Source organism: Platalea leucorodia, assembly GCF_965183815.1.
Source record: "Platalea leucorodia genome assembly, chromosome: 1".
In the NCBI taxonomy this organism is placed as follows: Eukaryota; Metazoa; Chordata; class Aves; order Pelecaniformes; family Threskiornithidae; genus Platalea; species Platalea leucorodia.
In genome coordinates, this window is record NC_138823.1 from 162330471 (window position 1) to 162354654 (window position 24184).

Consider the following 24184-nt stretch of genomic DNA (forward strand, 5'->3'; position numbering starts at 1 on the left):
AAGCCAAAAATTCCTTTGCACTCCAAAATGTCACTGAGGCCACCAAGGTCTGAATTGTCCTATGTTGCACTGGACCCCAAGACTCCAGGTCTGTATCCTCTGTAGAAATCCTTATCGCCTGCACAGCTTGTCCCTGAGCTAAAACTGAAAATTGTTTTGTTTGTGCTTGGTCTGCAGGTTTGCTAGATTAAAAATTAAGACAAATGTGAGCAGCTGGGACAGTCTATATGAAAAAAAGGGGTTAGAAACCTGCCTTCCCTAAGGGCAATAGCTAAATTCCCTTTGGCTTTAGAGTAACTGGGATTTCACAGAAAGCACAGATGTTTTAAAGTACAGGTACGTAGTTCAAGTCACCTTTTAGCGGAGACCAGCATTTTAACTCCTTTTAGGAGCACTTTGCATGGTTTTATCATTACAGTCTCAGTCTTTTATCTTTTTCTCTTAAAGTCTCAGGTTTTTTTTTCCTAATATAGTTGTTAGAAAAACAGAAAACCTGAAAGTATGATGAAGCATGCCCTTGAAGTTTTGGGGAAATAAAAATAAAATAATAATAATTTTAAAGAAAAGCAAAACAAGAGACATTCATTTGAATTAAAATCTCACTTTTTAAGTCACTCTGGTGATGTTTGAGCACTGGATCGTGGTTTCTGGGACTGTGCGGTATTCAATATAACTATTTTCTAGGCGAAAAAGACCCCCTGATGCCCTGGCCTGGCAGGGACTCACTACCCAACGTAAAGCAATGAGACTCCAGGGGCAACAACCGCGGCAGCAGTCTCAGAAACGTTGTCGCGGCAAAAGCACACGGGCCAGGAGCTGCTCAAAGTCCTGTTTGTCAGCTGGCTAAAATAGCTCGGGCGGAGGTGCTGACAAACCCATACCCACACTGCAGCCCAACACCTCCAGCCCTCGCGGGGTTATCGGTGACGTTTGACTCCGAAGCATTTTTTTGCTCACTGCCAATAGCTATTCCCCTTAGACTATTTGCTTTCACATGCTTTCCCTTTGACACGGCTGCTATTTCTTTGCAATATGTAAACACTCAGAAGGATTTCCATGTTTGTTCTTCACACGGTGCGGCCGGTCTTTCACAGCTCGCCGGGAGAATTGACATGAAGAAGCAGCCGTTTTGCAGGCGTTTGGTATTTCTTTTTTTTGTGCTGTGCTCCTGTCTATTTTCTCTTGTTTTAAATCCAGTTCTGCTCTTGTCTCAGCACCCCAGCACACAGCAGAAAAATGCATTGCTGTTGTCAGCAACACGACACTTACTGTCATCCTACATGGCCGTCCTTTAATACTAGAGCTCAGCGGAGGCTTTGTGCTGAAAAGCATTTATTTTTTATTTCTCCTTTTCCTACAGCAACTTTTGATGATTATAAAAATTCTCTTTAGATTTAAAGCAAGCTGCTAATGTGTGGCTTTTTCTAAGAACACTCCCTGAGTTTGCCTGCGTTGCTGTAACTGTCTGTTTTCATGCACTTATTTCCAAAATGATCCTGGTATTTAGTAAGACAATTCGCATCAAAAGTAAAACAGGAACTGAAACCACTAAAAAAAAATCTCAAGATGAATCTGGAAATTGCAGGCCCTGACTCTGATCTCAGGAATTTTGCATAGGTTGGATTTAATAGATCTGCTGCTTTGTAAAATCAAGATAATTTGATTGATTTAAAAAAAAAAAACTATAAAAGTTTGCATTAACTGAGGAGCCAGTCCTTCAGGTTCCTTTCCAAGGCCTGGAAAATAAGAAATCCCTTTGGCAAAAATGGTCAATATTTTTTGAAATTTCATCCTAAAAAATGGAAAATCCGAAAGCCTTTAGAAACTTTCCCAAGATCTGCATGAAAATAAAGAGAGCCTTGTAACCCAAAGCAGCCCCTAGCACAGTGATGGGAAACACATGTATAGGAGTTAGGTTATTGTGATAAAAATCTGGCATGAAAATTTTCATAGTGGAGATTATGACCCTGAATTTGCTTCCCATGGGAATTTTGACCACAAATTCTAACCAGGAATTTCCTTAACTAACCTGAACTTGTCTCCACAGAGAGTTCTCATTTCAGCAAACTGCTCCTTCCAACCAAAAATATCTTGCTGAAAATTTTCCACACAGATTTATTCTATACACATGATTACTCAGAAATCATATTACTATATGACACATCTTAGCAAAGGCTAATTTAAAAAAAAAAAAAAAGTCTTTTGCACAAGTCAGACTGCCCCAGGTTAATGTAAAACATGACTATAAACTGATTTTATTAAACTAATTCAAAGGACTGAGTGGACTTTTTCATTGCAGTTTAAACCAGCTCAGTTTTGTTCTGTTTTAATAGGATTAGGAACCTGCTGTGTTTAAATAGAAATCAGAGCACTGAAACAGGGTAACGAAATTGGTACTAGCCTGGATGAAGATAAGGCTGATTCAGTCAATGCTGATAACAGCAAAGGGTCATCTGTGCCCCTTCTGAAGATCCTTCCAGGATTAAGGCATGCATGTGTTGGGAAGGATGTTACTCTTTCTTTAGTATGATTTTTAACATGTAAGTAATATAATAATAACCAAAATGCAAATCAATATAATTAAACTGGAAAGACATCCATATTACTTTAAGAAAATCTCGTTTATATATTTTTTGTTGATCTCTTGGTGGGATCCCAAGTTTCCAGAAAAAATCTTCCTCCAGATAATTCTACCAGGCAAGATGGGTTGAAATATAAATGCTGGGCTCATCCTATAAATTACTCTCTTTGAAGAGAAGCTTTTGGGTCTCTTTCAAATTAATCTGAAGTACCCAGAAATTCTCCATCATTTTCAACAAGCTTTGGCTCAAGCCTTTAATGCTCTGTAGTTAGCCTTAAAATGCAAGATGAACTGGAGGGGTTTTCATTGACAAGCCTTCCTTCTAACAAAAGTCACCACGGATTTCACAAACAGATGTGCTGAAAAAGAGTCAGCGAAATAATAACATAAATGTTTATAAAATAACAAAACAAAGCAAAAAAAAAAAAAAGGCACAGGAAATATTTGTTATCCTTATTTATTTAATAAAGAACATAATAAACTTGAATTTTTCCAGGTACAAACAGCTTAATATGTCCTATGATATTGGCTGATAGCTTCCTTGCTCTTTTCGTAGCTTGGGTGATTCATGTGGTAGCATTTATTGAACAAATCAACAGAAAAAATGGTAGCACTCACCATGCTTATAGACAGTGTGGGCCAACTATTGAGTTACTGTCTTTAACTAAATCACTGCACCGGGAGGTTGTATCATTGCTAGATTCAGATCGGCATCTCCATTAATAAAGATCTGCAAGTGAGGTTATTTGAAGTTTTTGAGGGGAGTTCTGCATACCATATAAAGATACCATTCTCTCTTCAACTCTAAAGAAATGTGCCACAAAACAATAGAAAACCCAATAGAAAACCAACCTTCCAGTTACAAAGGTTTTGAAAGTCATTTACAATTCAGTTTTAGAAAGTTGCACTGTAAACATCTATAGTTAAGACCCTCTTTCAGATTTTTTTTGCATTATGATTTTTTTTTTTTTTACAGGTTTTGGGTAGAAGATGGAACCATTTGTAATTGCATCAGTACTATACAGTCTCACAGCAATGATATAATAAAATGTTCAATGCAAGGGTGAAATGACCAGAGGAAGAGCTCTTCTCTAATATAATCAGTGACCAGCTAATCAACCCATTACATCCCGTTCATTACTGGGCCTGACCCTTAAGAAGAATATCAGTCGAATATTTTCTAATATAAGTTGCAAATAATTAAAATATTTTTTTAAAACATGACCAACACTGCACTGCTGTGTGCAGGCTGGCTTTTTCCTTGGGTTTTGAATAGTTTATATTGTATGTGAAAAAAATCACACAAGAAATGCTCCTTTTTCTTAGTATTTTTCCCTCTCTTCTATTCTAAAGCTTTGAAAAGAAAATAATTTTACCAGTTGTCAGCCAATAAATGCTTGTTCAGCAAGTAATGAATGTACTATTTTCTAATTAAACAGTTTCATTACAGGCAGCAGCTCATTGCTAATGATCAATAAATCCCATTGAGAAGAAAACATTTTAATCAGTAAGTCGTGTCCTCTGAGTGTCAGCCACTCTATAAACTCACAAGGTACATATATATGTATAGATATACGTATGTGTGTATATATATATATGCATATAAATATAAAAATCGCATACTCTTTCTGGGTGATATGTACAGTCAGAATAACATTACAGCATAAATACACAGGGAATCTGTATAAAGTTTCTCTAATTTGAGAAGCCTTGAGCAATTTTGTTTTTTTGCGGGGGGGTTAGGGGTGGGGAGGGAGGACAGAATAAAGAGTGTTTTCACTTTAAGGAACGAAGAGTAGTTCCCTTAAGTTAGAATCTAATTACATACAAGATTTAAAGGCAACAAAATCCCTGGAGAACAGCCCTATGTTATACACCATAGACATGGGGTTAAAAGGGCAAGAGAGCATGATTATAATAATACTTATATAGTACTTTTCATTCCCTTATAGCACTTTGCAACCAGAAAGTCATACAACACCCCTGTGAGGTAGGTAAGTATTATTATCCCCATTTTACAGATGGGTAAACTGAGGCACAGATAGGTTAAATTATTTGCCTAAAAATCATGTAGTAAGAATCAGGAATAGACCCCAGGAATCCTGATGGCAAATCCTCTGAATTAACCGATAGACCACTCTCAAGTGAATGCCTGAGACACCTCTCAATGAATGGAGAGAATATATTAGCCCATATTTACACAGATACATCGTCATCCTTTGACATGTTGTCTTTACATATTCTGACTTGTTTAGAGGACAGGTAACAATGGCCATAGATAAACTTGACTGTAACATGTCGCTTTAATTCTTGTTGCCAACCCCATGTGGATTTTGACTCCTTTACAACCTGGGATGTAACTAAATGTCAATGACAATACACCTTAAATACATTCTTGATATCTTTGCTTCTCCAGGTGAAAAGCACAATTACTCTTCCTTAAAGTGCAATGGCTCATTACAGAAATCTCAAGATTTTCCATGAAGTCCAACCAAACCTAAGTACAATCAGTCTGAAGGTGAAAAAGAAAGAACTTGTCTGTAATGATGGACTTGTCTCTGTATTCCGTAAATACCTTTTCACATTCTATTGAGGCTGAAAGTTTAATAATAAATAATAATCTATATTAGCATGTAAAACCTCTAATACTTCTCTACAGCCACACATCCACCTTTCACCCCGTTGTCATTTCTTTGGCCTGAAGCTGATGGACACATCGACTGTAAATATCACTTTGCCTACAGGAATGAGGACATATCTATTTTCTAGTAGATTCTTTTTATTGGTTCCTGTATTTCTTGTCCTTCCCCAGTAATCTAACGGTATGGTCTGAGAAAATGAAAGATGGATACTGAGTAGAAAGGATTCAAAACCTCAAAATTTACGTACAGATCCAGAGGCAATTCCCCTCCCACCTTTTTAATCACACTGTTGCAGCTGTTCTGCGTGGTCCAATTGGTGTTGTTTTTAGTAGTAGTAATAGCAGTAGTAGTAGTACTTTTGGAGTAATATTGATGCACACAGTTTCCAATAAGGCTGCTTAGCTCAGTGTTCCTGGGGAAAACACAACCTATCCCACTACCTTAACAGAAACTTTGCCGGCGTAGATGGTGCTTTGGAGCACTACACACAAACGTGATGCACTACTTCTATGGCGAGTTTGACTGCGGTATTCAAAGCAGATGCTTGAAACATACTAAAAAATTAGTGCTTTTATTAACAGTTTTACAAACAGAATCCATTACTGTCTAGTTTCCTGAAGGATAGAACAAGCCATTTCTCTCATTATTTTGACATCATTTCCTCCTCTGCTTTTTGTATTTCTGCTGATGAGCAGTTGCAAGTCCCAAGAGGGAGGGCTTAGTGTAATAAACAGTTAAAATGTTGCTAATTTGATAGTTTACTTTGCAACAACTTTCCTCTTGAAATGATGGGGATCCCACAAGTTCCTATTACCTTGATTCAGAGTTCATCATGAAGAGTGTAAGGATCATTAATCTCCATGGAAAAAGAGACATTTTTTTTTAAGTAAAAAAATATCAAATATAATAAATTTATGAAAGACCATTCACAACATATACAGTAAGTGTTACATTTTGCTACAGCAGCTGTGATATTTTTTTTTTCTTTTTAGAATGCAAGGTCATACATCGCCGTAAGTAAACACACTAATATGAGTAAGACCTTAAATGAATGTATACAGCCAGGCTTTATCTGTGGATAGATATACACTGTGTTTACTGTTTTACAGTCTAGCATATTCTTATTCACACCATTGATATAACAGCTATGACCCTGCAAAGATTCTTCCTGTGCATATATAAATATAAATATTGAGCCAAGTCAAAAAGAGCAGGGTCAAAGGTTATATGACTTATTAGACTCCTGTAGTTAAGGGTAAAAACTCCATTGTTTCTTTTGCAACTAATTTTTAATAAGAAGGCTGCTTCAATCATTGTGTAGTTACAGCATTACATTCTGTAAACAATATTTTAAAGCATTCTAAACAAACATTTAAACAATTGATTCTTTATCCTTGTCCGGCGAGAGAAGACAATCTATAGCCTCATCGCTTTTGCTCGAGTCTGTCATCTTCAGCTGGAGATTATCACTCGTACCTCTGGTGACACTGTCGTAGGATGGAGGGAAAGACGTGGAGGACAGAGTTTCTGATTTGTCTATTGGCCTGCCGTAGTTTTCGTTCATCATGAATGCAATAAGACCCTCCTTCTCGGGCGCATCGTCCTCGAGGATGCTGCCCTCAAAAGTTCTGTGCCGGTACAAGTAAGATGCCTGCTTCATGGAGCGCCGAAACAAATGTCTCCTGTAGGCCCGCTGGATGACGATGGCAGAGACCTCTTCTTGTTTCCGTCTGAGAGTTGTTGTAATCGGTTCGTAAGAGATCTTAGACGGATTCGCTGCCATGAACTTTTCTTCCATCTGTATTTTAAGGGCATCCATCTCTCCGGATTCTCCTAGCACCCTTTTTGTAAAAGCAAACAAAATATCCAAGCAATGGATCCTATCTCCACTAACCATGGGGAGGTCCATTGCTATGAGTTTGATTTTGTTTGGTTTCGCTATGCGCAAAGGTTCTGACAGCGCGTCTGCAAAGTCTGAAAGTGCAGAATACTCAATAAACTGAGTGGCTTCAGGGTCAAACTTCTCCCAGATTTCATAGAACATATCAAAATCATCCTCGCTTAGAGGCTCTGTACTTTCCTCAGTGGCTACACTGAAGTTCTCTAAAATAATGGCTATATACATGTTTACAACAATGAGAAATGATATAATGATATAAGTAACAAAGAATAAAATCCCTACGGCAGGGCTTCCGCAGTCTCCCTTTGAACCATTTGCATTCGGAAGGTTTGGGTCGCAATACGGTGGTCCAGTGTTTAAAATAGGGTTGAGAAGACCATCCCAGCCAGCTGATGTGGTGATTTGGAAGAGACAGAGCATGCTGTTAGCAAAGGTTTGGAAGTTGAACATGTCATCAATCCCATACTCCTTCTTAACATAGGCAAAGTTAGCCATGCCAAAAATGGCATAAATGAACATGACCAGAAAAAGCAAGAGGCCAATGTTGAACAGAGCAGGTAGGGACATCATTAAGGCAAACAGGAGAGTTCGAATTCCTTTGGCTCCCCGGATAAGTCTTAGGATCCGGCCAATCCGAGCCAAGCGAATGACTCTGAAGAGTGTGGGAGAGAAGAAATATTTCTGGATGATGTCAGAAAGTACGGTGCCTTGGAAAGAAAAGAAACAAACAGTGAGTTAGTACATGGGAAATAATCCCAGGCTTCCCTTTAAAGGAATCAGTCAGGGTTATGGACAAAATCAATGAAAAGTTTCCCAAAATGGAAGACCTATAATAAAGGGAATGGCATTGTCATTAGCGTTTTCATGCCTGTTTAATCCACGCAGACTTCTGAGGCTATGAGCAAAGGTGTCAATAGTAGCCATAGTTTTATTGAGGGAAAGACGGTCTATTGGGAATGAGAAATCAGGATCAACTCAGACAGGACATACCTATCTGCAGCTTTTGGTCACGACTTTTGATCACAACTTTTGGTCACCTGAGCCATTTATCCTGAGCGTAACTGGTCAGAATTTTTCTGATTTGGCAATATTTTTGTCTGTAAAGTGTTTGTGAGTCAGCACTGAAAAGCTGGTGAGCTGGACCTGGTTTTCTGAGCCACCACCAGAACAGTGCAGGTTTCTACTGGAAATCCACTTGGTTGGTTGTTTGCCTATTAATTTTTCCAGTTTCCCTGATGGGCTGGGAGGGAACTAAGGGCTAAGATTGTACTAGCAAGGAAATGAGCTTGCATCTCTGTAGCTAAACTGTTCCTGCAGAAACAGAGTAGCTTGGTCCAGATTGTCTAATGCCAACAGTCCCTGGCTGCACTGAGCTGTGCTGAGCTCACGTCTCCCAGCCCAGCCCCGGAGAAAGCTCACTTGCATGGCCAAAATCCTCTGACACTGAAACAACCTAGTGGATCACGGGGCAGCCCTATGACAAATGTGACAGCTCTGGTTAACCGGCTGCTATGGGCATATCCTGAGCATCCAGCATCAAGGCTCTGATGACAGCTGTATGGTAGTGATGTTCCCTGGGTGACCCAAATCTGAAATCCACGTGGTCTTGGCTGATCCAAGGGCCCCAAAGCACAGGCTGCTCTCTGGGCACTAGAGATCTCCTGCACTGGGACCTTGCAGGCTCTCTGGTCCACCAGAGAGAGTTTAGAGCAACAGAAGCATCAGTCAATGCGATGATGGCTCTGTTTTCCTAATGTGACAGTTTTACTTTCACCTGTTCCCTCCTTCAAAATGGAAACTATATTGGAAAAGCCAAATTTCTGAGTTCCTTCTGCTCACTGGATCAGTTGATCATCTTCTAGTTGCTACTTTATTTCCCACGTCGATGAAAACTCTTTTGGCAGGATTTCAGATTCACATTTGACCTGCACTCCTGTAGCACCTAACCTATGATCTATGGTTGGGGCTGCAGAACAACAAAAGGCACAAATTAACAATAAAACCGTGTCTCTCTGTTTCGTCCCTTGGGTAGATGAGGATTTGGAGCTCCAGAGACAACAGGGCTGAGAACAGCCAGACTCACTGCACTTGCCCAAATGTGCCCTGAAGGGCTATTTCACACTAATGTAATAAAAAGTAAGTAGCAAAACAATAGCAGTCTGCATGTGCCCTTTTCATGTGGCTTTTTTACTCCTCCGTCTTTGGCTGTTATGCAGAACTGGGTTTAAGTAAATGCATGGTGCCAGTTCTGGACCGTGATTTATCACCAGAAACCATTAAGTGTGGTGTGATAAACCTCATAGTTTCACTGATCACACAAGTTATTATTAGGCAGTATTATGTTGTATTATTTAAATATTAAAAATATGCTTAGGAACTAATTCTCTGAGTTGAAAGTGTATTTTATTGCATGAAGCCTTCAACTTTGTCTAATTAAATTTAGGTCTGCCTTTTTAACTTTGGAGTTTGAGTGAAAATCCAGATTCACCTACCTACGATAGACAGAATCACGACGACAAAGTCAAATATGTTCCAGCCATTGGTGAAGTAGTAGTGTCGCAGAGCCACCATTTTGATGATGCACTCCCCGGTGAAGATGGCAACAAAAAGCATGTTGATTTTATGGAGGATGTTCACTTTTTCTTGACTTTGGTCATCCGTTTCCACCATCATCGTAACCATGTTAAGGCAGATGAGAATCATGATGGAGACATCAAAGGCTTGTTTTGAGACAACATCAAAAATAAAACCTTGGTATTTGTTCTGGAGGAAAGGAGAAGATTTAGTTAGGAAATTTGAACTGTGTCAAAATGATGACATCATTGTCTCCTGATTGATCAGAAAGTAGAGGAAAATAGACAATGATGTACTGCTTCTGATTAGAACTTCATAAACATAAAGATGATGACGAATAGTTGGATGATAGAGTTTTCAAACCCATTTACTCCTAATGATTCTTGAAACTACTGAAAAAAGACCTTGGACTGGGGCCATGAATTCATTCAATGCAGGCATGTGGCCACTGCCACAACTACATATGTGAATTGGCCTTTTAGTCAATATTGCAGAACAATGGGAATTTTGTACCATGCAGGTCACTGGACTTGCAAATACTGTCCAAAATCAAAACATGTAAATACTAAGTGGCTTTCATCTGGAAGCAATCACTCTTCCTACACTGGGAAGTTGAATTGCATTCATTCTATTAAATAAATATTCAACTATTACACATATTACAACTGAATTATGCCATTCTTACCAGTGGCCTTGGGATTGGCTTTTGAGGTTTCTTAGATCCCAACTTTTTCATTGCATTATAATACTTTTTCTGTTCTTCTGTCATAAAGATATCCTGGCCACCTAAGTATAGGGTGAGAACAAAGCTATTACTTTTGATGAAAAGAGGTCCATTGCCTCCATCCAAAGTTCAGGGCTGCATCCTCTTCTATGTTCTTATTTCCCTTTTCAGGTAGCTTTCATGAAAATATCGAAGAAGGGCTTGATGAAATGCAGTGCTGGGAGCTGCTTATTGCATGGAGGTGAAGGGCAGGAGACAGAGAGCAGTGCAGGCAACCAAGGAGGAGCAAGACTCGGATTCTGTCTGCACTCAAGGTAGGTCCAGGGCGAAAGGGGGAAATAAAAGAACCTCAGCCCTTTGTTTAGAGCCTACAAAGCAGCGAGGAACACAGCTCTCAGGCCAGGCTGCTCCTCCCTGACCCTGGCTGCACCTTGGGGCAGGGAGGCGATGGGTTGAGGAGAACAGGTTGCACTGCTCTGAGGGACGGTGGTGTTAGTGCATGGGGGACAGCAGGGCGGTCTGTGCCTCTGCGGCAGAGTTTGTGCCAGAGATCCCATATGCATGGAGCTGCTTCACTGCTTTCTGTGGGGAATATAATCCCCCAGCCTGTATTTTCAGGATGCTCATCCTGTGGGGACATTTGGGGCTGCTGCAACTGTGCATTTGTAAAACTCCTGCAAGGGGGTTTCTGCGGCTGTTCTGTCAATGCTAATCTTGAGGCTAATGTGGCACAGCCACTGCTTATAAATCTATCCCTTGCCCTGGTCTCTGCAGCAATCACAAGGTGATATGTAACATATGTGCTACTTATCTTTTTCTTTTGTTGGTTAAAATTGTCAATGATGACACCAATGAAGAGGTTCAATGTGAAGAAAGACCCAAAGATGATGAAAATCACAAAGTACAGGTACATGTATAAATTACATTCCCATTCAGGCTGCTCCTCACACTGCAAAGGGAAAAGGGAAAAAGCGAAAATGATACTGTCTCCGCACATATCACAATATTAATGCAGTTAGAAGAAAACTGTCCATCAGCAATAAAGATTATGAAACAGGAAAAACAGTGTAACTCCCACTAGCAGAGTCAGCGCTCCATGGTCTCTGTTTGAAGTTTACTACTGGCATCTGCAATGCCACTGTCATTTCAGCTACGTTTCACGACACTGTCACAGCAATCACACTGCTTCAGAAAGTGCAACCTCAGAATAAATCCTATAAAATATTCTCAGTCTGAACCCAGAGGGGGAAAAGAATCCATTTTCTGATTAGCCCTAATCTTATATGAACTGATGGCACTTATAAAAACCATAAGTATGATTGCAGTATAATTAAATGTTACTTAAAAACACTGTGTTGAGAGTCAGTGTATTTAGAAGTACAATTTTTCTTTCATGAAGGGTAGGAATGAATAAGATCTCTTGCTGAAGGACTGAGCAATGCAGTCAAATAGCCTCAAATCACATGTACCACGTTTGGCAAAAATGCTCAGATTTGCCCCACCAGCTCCAGATATCTAACCAAGATGCCAGAAGCTCCCATTTCCCTAAATGCTGTATTTTCTCATGTGTAACCCATGTGTTTCATTCAGTAGCAGGGACGATACACACACGTGTACATGTAGTACAAGAATAAATCAACATCACAAGCTATGTTATGCAAAGGTAGTTCTCCACTCCTTTGATGTCATGAGTTTTTTTCACCCCTTATTCCTCCATTTAGGGCTCGACTCCCTGTTACTCAATTCAGACCGCCAAATTCCCAGTACTCAGTGTAATCCTGTTCCTTTAATATTATTAAAAGAGCAACAACAACAAAACTAACCCATGTATGATATAGTAAGGAAAAAGCCCTTTTTTCTTTTTTTTTTTTTGTTAAGGAAACCTGAAAGCTGAATGGGATGTAGGTAGGAACTGGTTGCCAGCGCAGGGCAGTCACCAGCACCCAGAGCTCCAGCACATCTCAAGCCAGAGCTGGAAGTTCATACCAGCCGCCTTCCCTGCCACGAGCTCCTCCACCCTCCTTGAGTGGAGCTGCTGGTTACAGAGAAGAAACTTGCTGAAAGTGAAGATATACTGGGGTTTGAGGATGGGGATTACAAGGGAATGTAACTTAATGCTTTTAAAGAGTTTCCAGTTATCACAAGTTAGATCCGTGGAAAATATGGCAGTCAGCAGGGAGAGTGGAAGAAACAGAGAGGAGAATTTAGGTTTTTGGTAGACTCAGTCTCACTCTGGAGATGCCTCGCTGTGCCGGGAATTTTGCAGTATGAGTAGATCAATCAGTTGTGTAGAACTACGGACTGCATTTGTTCTAATCTCAGGGTCATGATGCTTCAGTACCAGCTGCTAAAAATTAAGGGCTGCAACTGTCTTAACCAGAGTAAGACAAGGGCTGGCAACCTGCATGTATTTTGTTGCTGTTGTTGTTAAACACCATGAATGATGCAAAAGTCAACGGAAAAGGAAATTATTAATTTCTCTGTAGTGACCTACCTCTCGTGAATCCACTGCTGCATACATAATGTCCATCCAACCTTTAAATGTGGCCTGAAAAAAACCCCACAAAATACACAATTAAGCATCTTAAATAGGCATATCTTGAAATGATGCTATCACCTCTGTGATGAGTTTTCAAAATGCAATGATGTTGAGCATGTTCTTCCGAGTTAACGAATTGCCTCTCCTTTAAAGTAATATGTATCCAGGGGTTTATGTTCATTTAGACATTTAAAATTATTCCAGAATGGTTTTCTCCTGGATTCTCTTATTCATGTTTTCTGATTTTCTGCAGTTGTAGTGATAAAGCAAAGGGTTTTAAAAGAGATTTTAAAAAGGAGAGAAAACACGGCAATTCAATCTTTGGAAGTTTTAACCTTAAGAATTTCAAGTAACTAAGAGATATGGCTACACAGGACAACTCAGAGTGCTGTCCTGCACAAGTCTCAGACCAGTGACTATGTTGTAGGATCCCACTGAAGCTTGGATTCTGCCCTCTTTTAAAATGGGGTAAATTAAGGCAATGTCAAAGCCCAGGGAGACACATAAATCACAGCTGACTTGAAAGGAGCAAAGGCAATCAACACCTGCTGTGAGTCTGGCCCTGGAAACTCCATCTGCTTTACTGTTCAGATTTTCTTCCTTTAAATCAGGGTTTCTAATTATTATTTTTTTTAATTGTTTAAATAAGGAGGGACTCCACAGAAGTCTGTGCCTGTTACTGAAACCTGCAGTGGAGAAAGGGCAGTGACAATACTCCTAGGAGAAACATGCAGAAGTGATTTTTACTATTCTGTATCAAAACCATGACTCTCTGCTCTCAGTATATGCCTCTCATTAGACACAGCCTGACACCAAACATACGTGGCATTAGGTCTGACTCTGGCCTAAGCCACATTACCTTTATATTAGTCCTCTGGGGTTGTTTCATTTGACTTCTGACCCATTTAGACTTACCCTGGATTTAAAATCGGTGTGAGCAGCAAATGAGGCATTTTTAGATTTATTGATTTAATTGGATTTACACTAGCATGCCTGAAAGATCCACGCTCAATTTTTTTTTTAATCCTACTGTCACTTAGGTTGAATTTTCACCATGGTGTGTAGGCACGCAATTCCAGATAATGCTAATAGGAATTTGGCCAGTGGTTCCCAGGGGAAGCCCGGGCATTTGTGTTGAGCTAGGTATATCCAGAGATTTTAGAAATGCTCCATTATACATTCTCTATTATTAAATTAAATCCTGGAGGTAGCGCTGCCTTACCATTTCCCTCTGAAGGCGACTGAGCGAAGGGAAAATGTTGTACAAGAGGTTAACCATATTTCTCATGAAAGTATATATAATGTTTGAAAGGTTGCATTCATTTTTATCTACTGGTTGAAAGAGATTAAACCCCGCAAACCAGAACCCTTTGGAAAATCTATTCCATGATACTGTGTGTTAAAAAACACTTTAGATGTAAAGTGTTCATAGGAATGATCAGCAGTTTTATTGAAACAAATAATTATTTGAACCTGTCATGCTGATCCTCCTTAACTGTTCTAATATTTTCCTTTTTTGAGGTTCTCTTTCTAATCTGATGAAAGATTTCCTCATGTCATTAGAGTTGCTTGCAGCTTCCAGCTCAAAGTGCCATTCAGGACGGGTGGATGGGATGAAACAAGAAATCCTTTTCCCCGTGGCACAAAACGATATGATCTTAGCCTGTACTTTTCTCCCACTTGGGAGGAAATCTTTTCTCTTGAGTAGCTATTTTACTCCTTGATGTGTACCACAGACACAAGAGACACTACTGCAAGGCACAGTGGTTTATAGCAATAATAGATGATGAAGTGATCTGACAAAAAATAAATATTAAGAGAATGAAGTACTGCGATTTTCTGTTTTTCCCAGTTGTCCAGAAGTAAGAGAATTAAAAATCCACGGGGCTTCTGGAAAGCTTCCCTAGACACTTCATCTGCAGAGGGTAAAAGATACTGAGAATGAAAGAAATATAACACTGGGGAAAGAAATTATTTATCTGGAATTAGTAACCACTTATACTCTGGATAAGGAAGTGACAAAATCTTCATGGGAGTGTTTGTGATATTATCCTGCCTGGAAGCTATCCAGAGAAACACCATTTTCTACTGAAACTGTCATGTGATGAGATTATCTACCGATAAACTCATCTTGGGATGGGATTACATTTTGTTATTTGACTGGTGGTTAGAGCTGCAACGCAGTAAATTAGTGGGGAGGAGGAGAGGTGGGATGGCACTAGCTGCCCTCAAACCATTTATTGTATAACCAAATGGTGCCTTAAAATAAAACAAACCTTTGAATCTGCTAGGGGGATTTTTTTTCTAGAAAAGGACTGCAGTAGTGCAATAAAAATGGCTGCTTATGACGGCGGAAATACCGGTCCTAGCATTACTTCTTTAAGCATTACTATTGGTGAGAGAAACTTCTGAAAGCTAAAACAGAGCCACCAACAGTACAATCAAACTACACATATTTAAGTTGGCTATGCTAACTCCACTGTCTGCTGGCTTTTCTGTTGAATTTTTCGGTTTGTTCCATTTTACCATCAGAGCAGTTTTATACTGAATATTCTTTTTACATCTATTTTGCATTAAGACTATTTGATGGGAAGGGCACCACTGAGCATTGGACCCACCAGAGCACCCCAGAAGTCTGCACTGTGCTGGGCTATGTGGGCTCCAAGGGCACTGCCTCTGCTCTCCTTGAATTTCCACCAGTAATTCCTCATGGAAATACTGCTTACTCCTGATCTCTGGACGCATGGAGAAATCTACCCTGGAGCACCAATTTATGGTTTGTTCAGAAGCACAGAACTTTTGCACATTTTGCATCCACGGTGAAAGTAAAATCTAGCATTACAGTCTACAGAAGTGCAAGAGATCATTTAACTCAGTAACTTTAGACACACGCTGCTGTCTCGTGACCATTTTGTAGCTGATTTATGAGCTCAGTCATGACTTTGAACCCGGCATGAGGGGTTGATTTAACTCTACAGCTCCTGATTGCTGTCCTGGTCTAGGAGTGCTTCTGTGATCTTCCATTCCTTATCTGGAGCCCCAGAGTGACAAAAAGTTGTAGAACATGTTGGATGTAAGTCTGTTCCTGTCTAAGGAGAACTTTTCCAAGCAAGCCAGATGCTGTGTGAGAGACCACTTGTTTTCTTGGTGTTCTTCAATAGATTGCTGAAATTTCAAGACACGTTGCAAAAAAATATGTGGAGGTGATCATAACATGAAGGGAAGGATTCTTCGAGGGAAATGCAAAACTCCTACTGGAAATTTAAGATATTTCTTTGTTCAGCTCAAATACAGATTTATAGAACATAGGTGCTGTGATCTGCAAAGCAATTCTGGGAATATAGAAAAAGCATTACTGAAGCACTGGGTTGTAGCAATAATTTTTTCCTAATAGATTAGGGCGTTAAGGATGTTAAATCCCCAGAAGAGTGAATCATCCCTCTTGCAAATTAAAAAGTCGTGATAATAAAGATCTTTTCGTCCTCGTGAATGAGGCATTTCTCTTGCTTGTAGAGTGAGCAGAGATTACCTCCTATTTTAGTAATCTGTTGTGAGACAGCGCGTTTGTTAGTTGGAGAAGCTCAAAACTTGACTGACCACTTCACATGAATGTTTTCTCAGGCTCGTTAATTCAAAGTGGCATCTTCAGAACAACATGATGGATCCTAAACAAGGTAGGAAAAGAGCAAAGGATATTTGGGGAAAGTTTCACACAGTTCTCAACTACCTTGTCAGAAAGTTTGTCTCTGCATAGTAGTAAGCCTTAAAGTTTCCATAGTAGGAACTTCTCATTTCTTTCAAGGATGCTGTAGAAGTGAAGACAAAACACTAGGCAGACAGATTTTTTTTATGTATTTCCATTTGGATTTTCAGACACATTCAGGCATCCAAAGGTAACTTCAGAGTTGTTTAAAGGGTGTGTTGCAGCAGCTGAAAATGTCAACAGTCAAAAGACGAGTCCCACTTAAATGCTCCTATTTTGGATCCCGGAGGGTTGTAACCAAAATGCTTATCTCATCGTTGCTACGCACTGTCTCAGCATGCACAAAGACGCATCGATGTGTCTGTCTCTTTAGGAGAGCTGAGCTGTTAACTGATCCCCTGCAGTTCCTATGGTAGTTTGCTCATGAAATGTGACTCCATATGGAGGATTATTTGGCAAGGAGCACCTGTAACCGACACTCCTCGGCTGGAGTCTGGCAAAAGATATCCAGATGTTTGGGCCCCTTCTCTGTGGGTGTCATCTTTACACTTTATTGCTTAAGATTGTCGTTAGCAGCAGACAGAAGAGCTCCAGGTGCAGGATGAAAGTTAAAATCAATCTTTTAATGGCATCTGGCTCCTGCCCTTCCTCCTGGAAGAAGGAGCCAGCACCTGCCATAGAAGCTGCGCAAGGTTTTAGGGCTCTCTCATTACCTGCCATAATCCGTTTGTCCAGCCTGCACAGGCTGTACATTTATGGCACTTCTTTTGTATTTCTGCAACTGGAAAACCTACTTCTCTGCTACCCAATACAGGATCACAGTTTTGAAAGAAACCTGCAGGGTCATCAAGTCCATTTTCAGCTGGAAAACAGCAGTACTAGACCATCCCTTCATAAATGTGCCGAGATCCACCTAATGACCAGTTAGGTTTTTGCTGCCATCACTGATCCCAACAGAAGGCAGTCCCACTTGCTGAATGCAGCCAGTGTCACCAGTGTCAAGTGCCCAGGAACTGATACTGTAGAACAATAGAAGAGACTGCTTTGGGATACTCCTTAGGCAATGCCAATTTATGAAAAGTTGCAGATTTTCAGAAAGCTGGAGCTTGACTCTTATAAAAGAAATGGGGAAGGAATAACTACTACCCTGATGGTGCTTTTTCACCAAACAAACTAGGCATCTGTTATGCAGTCATGGAGGAGATAAGAGGCTTCAGGTGAGGCATAATACTTTAAAACTGGAAATTTTTGCTCAGCTAGCTCGGATGTTTAAATAAAAGACAAAGAAAGCACTATATGGAACAGAAAATCTAATTAAAGATGTTCAAAATGAATTAATCATCTACCCTACATGCGTGAACTGAATATCATAATTACATGCAAAAGATAAAAGTTCTTGCTCTCAGCAAGTTCAGCTTTATGTCATGGAAAGAACCAAAAGTGGTTGTGCCCATTCTAACCTTTCCGCTTTCCAGAGGGTATGAAAGAAAAGACTCGATGGACAGCAGTCAGAAGATCTCAAACTCAAGCATAGGTGTACCAGGAACAGAGTATATAAGGATAAGCATTTCTACAAGAAAGGAAAGGTACTTCATGGAGCTGTTTCACGCATCTGTGACAGAGAAAAAAAGATCTGGGAGAACGCAAATTTGCATCACAGAAAGGAGAAGGTCTGGCAGATCTGATGGGGGACCTGTGGGAGGCTCATGCCCTCTTGGAAGGCCAGGTGGGGGCCTGGGGCAGTACCCTACCACATTGCAAAGGGTGGATGTATATATGTGACAACTGAATTGAGCTCCCAGCATGGAAGTTTTTATCCCAGAAGCAAGGAATGCCATCACAGGTGCTTCAAGACAGTAACCTCCCTGTCCAAGGATGTAGCAAGGGACTTGTTTCACAATACGTGCATAAAATGCAACACAACAAACACTCCTAGTGCATATGCAGCCCTTGTCATCACTAGGCTTCAGAGCAAATTAGGAATGGAAATAAGTATCATTACCACTATTTCACATGAGGGCCCCATGGAATTGAAACACAAAGCAATTTGTCTAAAATCACTCTGCAGTCCACCGGCAGAGCCTGGAAAAGAAGATGGAGTCTCCTGTGGCTCTATCCATTAAGTTGTGCTGCATCACAACACAGTAAATCTCTGTGCATACAATCTGTTTATCTATATTTTACATTTGCTACTGAAAAAGGTTATAAAAGTGGCTTACTTCTGTCTTTATAGATAAAATATTGGCATCATCTTTGAACCTCAACAGCCTCTGATATGCACACACCACCTTTTCAGAGAGAGCAGACTGTATGGAGTTACAGCAATATGATCATCACCACGTTTCATAGTTAGGTTCAATCTGACTCATTATGTTTAGCAGGTGGAAACGAGGGGAGGAATCAGAATGAGAGGCACCAGTGTCCGTCTCGAACATGTCCATGGACGGCGAGCAGAGGACTGTAAATTAAGATTCCTCTGTGACTCCAGCTTGATGCAATAACTTCAGCTGAGTAACTGAAGGTACTGTAACTTCATTTTTTCCCAGCAGGGTCTAGTGAAGTCCCAGGCAGTTCAGGAAGGCCGGTGCACTCTGTCTGCATGACCAGTCCTTCCTGAACCATGACTTCTTGTTTCTGGCACTGAACTTTTCTCTGGATTACAATATTGACAAAATGGTCTTTTATTCACCTCAATATTCCAATCACCTCCCAGAGGACTACATTAGTGATGCACCAGAAACTCAAATTAAGACCAGAAGCTGCCATAAATATTTCTATACCAAATTAATATGCCAAATATGGATAATTTACACTTGAGGAAGGGCATTCCCCTGATAGATAAGGCTGAAAAACCCAGAAAGCATAGAGTTTAACCTGAGCCTTTAAGCTGATGATTTCAATGGGAACAAGCAACATTCACCCATTAATTTAGTTCCCGGTGGTCACACTTACCACTTGTAGCAGAGCCAGGTACCCAGCTCCAACATTATCGAAGTTAACTTTAACTTTTGTCCAGTAAAATGTGCCTGACACATTATAGAGTATACAGTCACTCATGTTGTTAATAATTTTAGAGTCTAAAGGCATATCTCCTTCTGTCTTATTAATGCACTTCCCAAATTTCCCAGCAAACAGGTTCACTCCCATGATGCTAAAGATGAGCCAGAAGATGAGGCAGACGAGCAGAACATTCATGATGGAAGGGATGGCTCCCACGAGGGCATTGACCACCACCTTTGTTGAAACAGGACAGAGAAAACAGAATTAATGTCAGCACTTATACAGAGACTTCGCGAACAAGCTGTTGTGCACCCTTGATTAACTAGGTTGAACCCTCACATGGTGACAGGTGGATAACTACTAACACCACCTAAGGAGCCAGACCACCATGAAAGTCTTCACACATTATCATTTTTTTTTCCTTTTGTAATTGAAGAGCTAATCTGTTGGCAGCCCACCCATGGGATGATGTTTTTTCAAGAGGAATCTTTTAATTCAGGAGCAATCTGCGAAGTCATCATGACCTCTCAGATCCTACTGGATAATACACTTCAGTCAAACCATCTCTAATAATCATACGATTAATTGGAAACGGCTGGGGTACATCACAGCGTCTCAAAATAGACCAAAAAAGATTTCTGAAATCTTTTGCTGAACTCAGGCCTCCATAGTCCTTGGGATGTGAACTCTAGCTGTGATAAATTTTACTGATTTAAATAATAACTGATTGAGACATACTGTACTAAGCCAACTTCCCCCGTCTGATCAGTATGCATGATTAAAACAGTGAAACCATTCTAATTTAACAAAAAATGTATTATTTTTTCCTGTGACATGCTGTAAAGTTCCTACCCGCCAACCCAGGCAGGGCTGTAAACCCCTGTGTAAAACCATACATTTTCTGAGGGAATCACACTATCACAAAATGTAGTTCTCTCCTTCCTATGTCACCAAGTTTTCTTCATATTCACAGCTTTTGGAGATGCTGCCATTGCACGGTCCAGGCAAAGCTGCCTGGCAGCATAGCTGCAGACACCAGCCCCCACAACACGGATTTGTCTCCATCTCTGTCTCATGCTCTGGAGATTAAAATCTGGTAGGCAGACACAAAGCTCTTCCTCTTCTCCATCTACATTTCTGAAACTGAGACAAGGTGATATTGATCCATAAAAATTAAATTTTATTCAATTGTGAAGCTGATTATGGAAAATGTCAGCTCTTGTTTTCTCTCGTATTAGTGTCCAATTTTCTGACAAGCTAATAATGTAACATTCGCTTCCCCATCATTTTTGCATTGCTGAGGAAGAAAAATACCCAGAAGAGTGAAATGGTTTTCATGCATGTATAGCAGCAGCTTCATCTACAATATACAATACAAAATTATGTAGATCTTTCAAAACCCAGATTTATTTTTTGTGCATTTATGAATGAAGCTAATTTTCACACAGAAAAAGCTGCTTGACCAATTTCTTTTTTTCTGTATAGGCCCACTCCTGATGCCTTTTCAATTTGTTTTTTTTTCCTAATTTTATCTTTTAGTTTTGGATGTTAACCAATTTCTAATTTCATTGTTTCAAGACCAAATTTACTGTGTTAACCAAAATGCCAAATAATTTCCAAATCAAGGGCTTATTTGGATGTAGCCTCGGCCCTTGTCAAAGTAGCTTTCTTTTGCTGCTACGCGGGATAATATTTTTGCTCAATTTTAATCCATGCAGCACAAAGCCACTGCACTTATGTTACATACGCTGCTGAACCCAGCTCCCACCCTGTGACAGGACACAGACATCCAGGTTTCAGCAGTGCAAGTGATGGCCATGCCTGCATCCTGCTTTTTTCCTTCTGCTGAATTATGTTCGATGGTTTGTAGATAACAAAACACGACATGAGGCTGGAGCAAATCCTGTAACACCTCTCTGAATGAATTATTAACGGGGGTTTCATTCTTCTCTCACTGCTTCTGCTCTTACACCAGCGTGGTGCCATTTGGTCTGCTGGAATCACTCCTGATTTGCACTGAGACAAGAGAGATGACTTAAAGACCTGAATACATAAAGGCAAGTTACTATCATAAATTCATGTCAAAAGTCCAGCTGCAAACCTTGCCATGGAAAGGGCTGAATTTCTCTTGCAACTAGGAACAGCAACATATATAGCCATGTATAAGAAAAGGTTTCATACTTCTTGATATCCATCAATAGCTTTATAGGAGAAACCACCTTCCAGGTGACTTCTTTAGGGATAACCTAGAACCTGAGCCATCCTCTGCCCTAAGCCACAGTGGTGCAAACCTATAGTTTGTGGTCCAGCTATAGATTTGGTGGCCCAGCTCTCCTGGTCTCATGGGCCACCTTTTCAGTCAAGGCTGATTCAGATTTTAAATCCAGAAATAGACTTGCACAATGCATTAATCCTCCCTTTGCCACAGCAGAGCCCACCAGAATTCCTGCAGTAATTTCAGGCCCAGGCTTTAACTCCTGCCCAAGCCTGGGCACAGCTTTTGCAAAGATGTCTAATTTACAGTGTCATGATTTCAAATAATGGACAAAAATTTTATTATTAGATAATCTATTCCTGGTGTCCTTTGCCCTCACTGTTAGAAACAGTTGCTGTATTTTTAGGTTGAATTTGTTGAACTTGAGGCACTATTCGTCTGTTGTTAGGCATCTTCTCCTATCATGCCAGGCTTCACTACGGGTCAGTTGCCACTGAACATTGCTTTGGGTAATTAAAAAAACAGAGCTTCTTTCTAACTGTCATCATTCCTTCAGATTTCTAATCATGCTGCAGAGACTTTGCCATTTGTAACACCCCGCTTCCAGCAGTTTCATGGAATTCCAGTATTGAAGCACTGCTCTCTCCCTCTGTTTGCTGGGTTATTTCCCTGCCTATTGAGGGATTGTATTAGTCACCTCATTTATCGGACCTGCCCAAAAGCTTGTGTCCTGTTGAACAGTCATCCCAATCCCTAAGTCCTTCTCAGCCGCTGTTTTCCAAGAAACATCCCCCAGAGTGACCTACTTTCCTCTTCCCGAGATGTACGATGTATGTGGTTTTATTAAAATGCATGTTGTACCATTGGTCTGTTTTTCACTGTGATCCAGATCAGTCAGTATAATTCCCTTATCCATAATATCACTTACTACTCCGCTTACTTTTTGTGTTGTCAGCAAAGATTTTATATTTTCTTCCAGATGTTGTTAAAGTCCAGATTAAGGACAGTTCTTATTCTGAAGGATCCCTCACCCTGAGACACTCATCACTGAATTTACAGTGTCATCACTGTTTACAATTACTTTTTGAGATCCATCACCCGTTTTAAATTAATTTAAAATATGTTTACTTGGCTTGGTACAAAGCTCGTGTTTTCATCACAATGTCCCATGGTATCAGATTCCTCTCTGAAATCTAAGGATATTATATCAGTGCAGTTACCGTCATCAGCATAATTTGTAATCAAATCAAAGTACCATATCAGTTTTACAAGAACTATTCCCATGAAATCATGCTAACTAGCATTAATTATGCTATTTCTTTCCTGCATGTATCTTGTAGCAGCCTCACCATGACTTTGCCTAGTATCATTTTCACATTAAATGGTCTATCATCATCCCACTCGTCCTTTTAAAATACTGCAATAACCTCCCTTGCTGGGAAGAAACTTGCAGGGAAGTGGCACCTCTGAAACAATTCCCTGATGGATAACAAATGAGGAGACACGGGAGACTTCATGATTCGGGACAGGCAGACCTAAGTTAATTTACACTGGGCTCTAATATGGCCTGGAAAGTGGTGGGCGACGCAGGGTGGTGGCACGTGCATGGCACCCCCAGGGTCTGCAGTAACTGTCAGGTGGGATACTGGTCTTACTGGGGTCTGTTTTGGGGACAGAAGGGCAAGATGGCAATAGTTCAGCCTTATTTTGCAGACTTCTCATGGGACGGGAGCTGCTGAGACTTGTGTCAAACTCAGACAGGTCCCAGCCTGTTTGAAAACAGGGAAAGGACTGAAGTCTGATGGTAACAGGTTCTCTTGGCCATCCAAGTGCTATTCTATGCCTTTGCCTCAGGACCAATTGTTTCCAAAATTTAGGTACAGCATCTCTTACTGCAGTATGAATGAGAACTTTCTTGTTCCTGTTCTAGCCATGCAGAAATCTTTCAGTTATTCAAGAAAAAGACATTATAATAGAGCAAACTATTATTATTTTCTTACTGTCAGTGTTTGCTTCTCAACATTATCATTATTTAATCTATCACTGCGCTGGCAATTTTCCTGTGCATTCTGGAGCATATGAACTCCTAATAATGAAAGGTCTAACTGTCCCTAGTCATGTTAAGTGTGGTTAGAAAAACTAAAAATAAAATGATTTGATTTTCCAATAGCACGTACTCTCAATTACACTTTATCATAGTTTACAAGCTAATTCACTACCTCTGATAGCTCAGAAAGACTGAATATATTTCAGCTGCAGCAATGATACAGGGAAGAAAAGGGATGTTGACTCAGGGGCCAGGGAAG

General features: G+C 40.2%; 1 protein-coding gene across 1 annotated transcript in view; it reads right to left on the reverse strand.

The window, feature by feature from the left end:
* Window positions 1-6595: 6595 nt before the first annotated feature.
* Window positions 6596-24184, reverse strand: part of SCN5A (sodium voltage-gated channel alpha subunit 5) — a gene marked incomplete at both ends in the record, with an annotated part of 173222 nt that continues 155633 nt past the window's right edge. The window contains 6 exon segments of the mRNA XM_082325486.1: window positions 6596-7830; window positions 9616-9886; window positions 10383-10483; window positions 11229-11370; window positions 12916-12969; window positions 19616-19897. Of these exon segments, the coding sequence (XP_082181612.1) occupies window positions 6596-7830; window positions 9616-9886; window positions 10383-10483; window positions 11229-11370; window positions 12916-12969; window positions 19616-19897 (2085 nt within the window).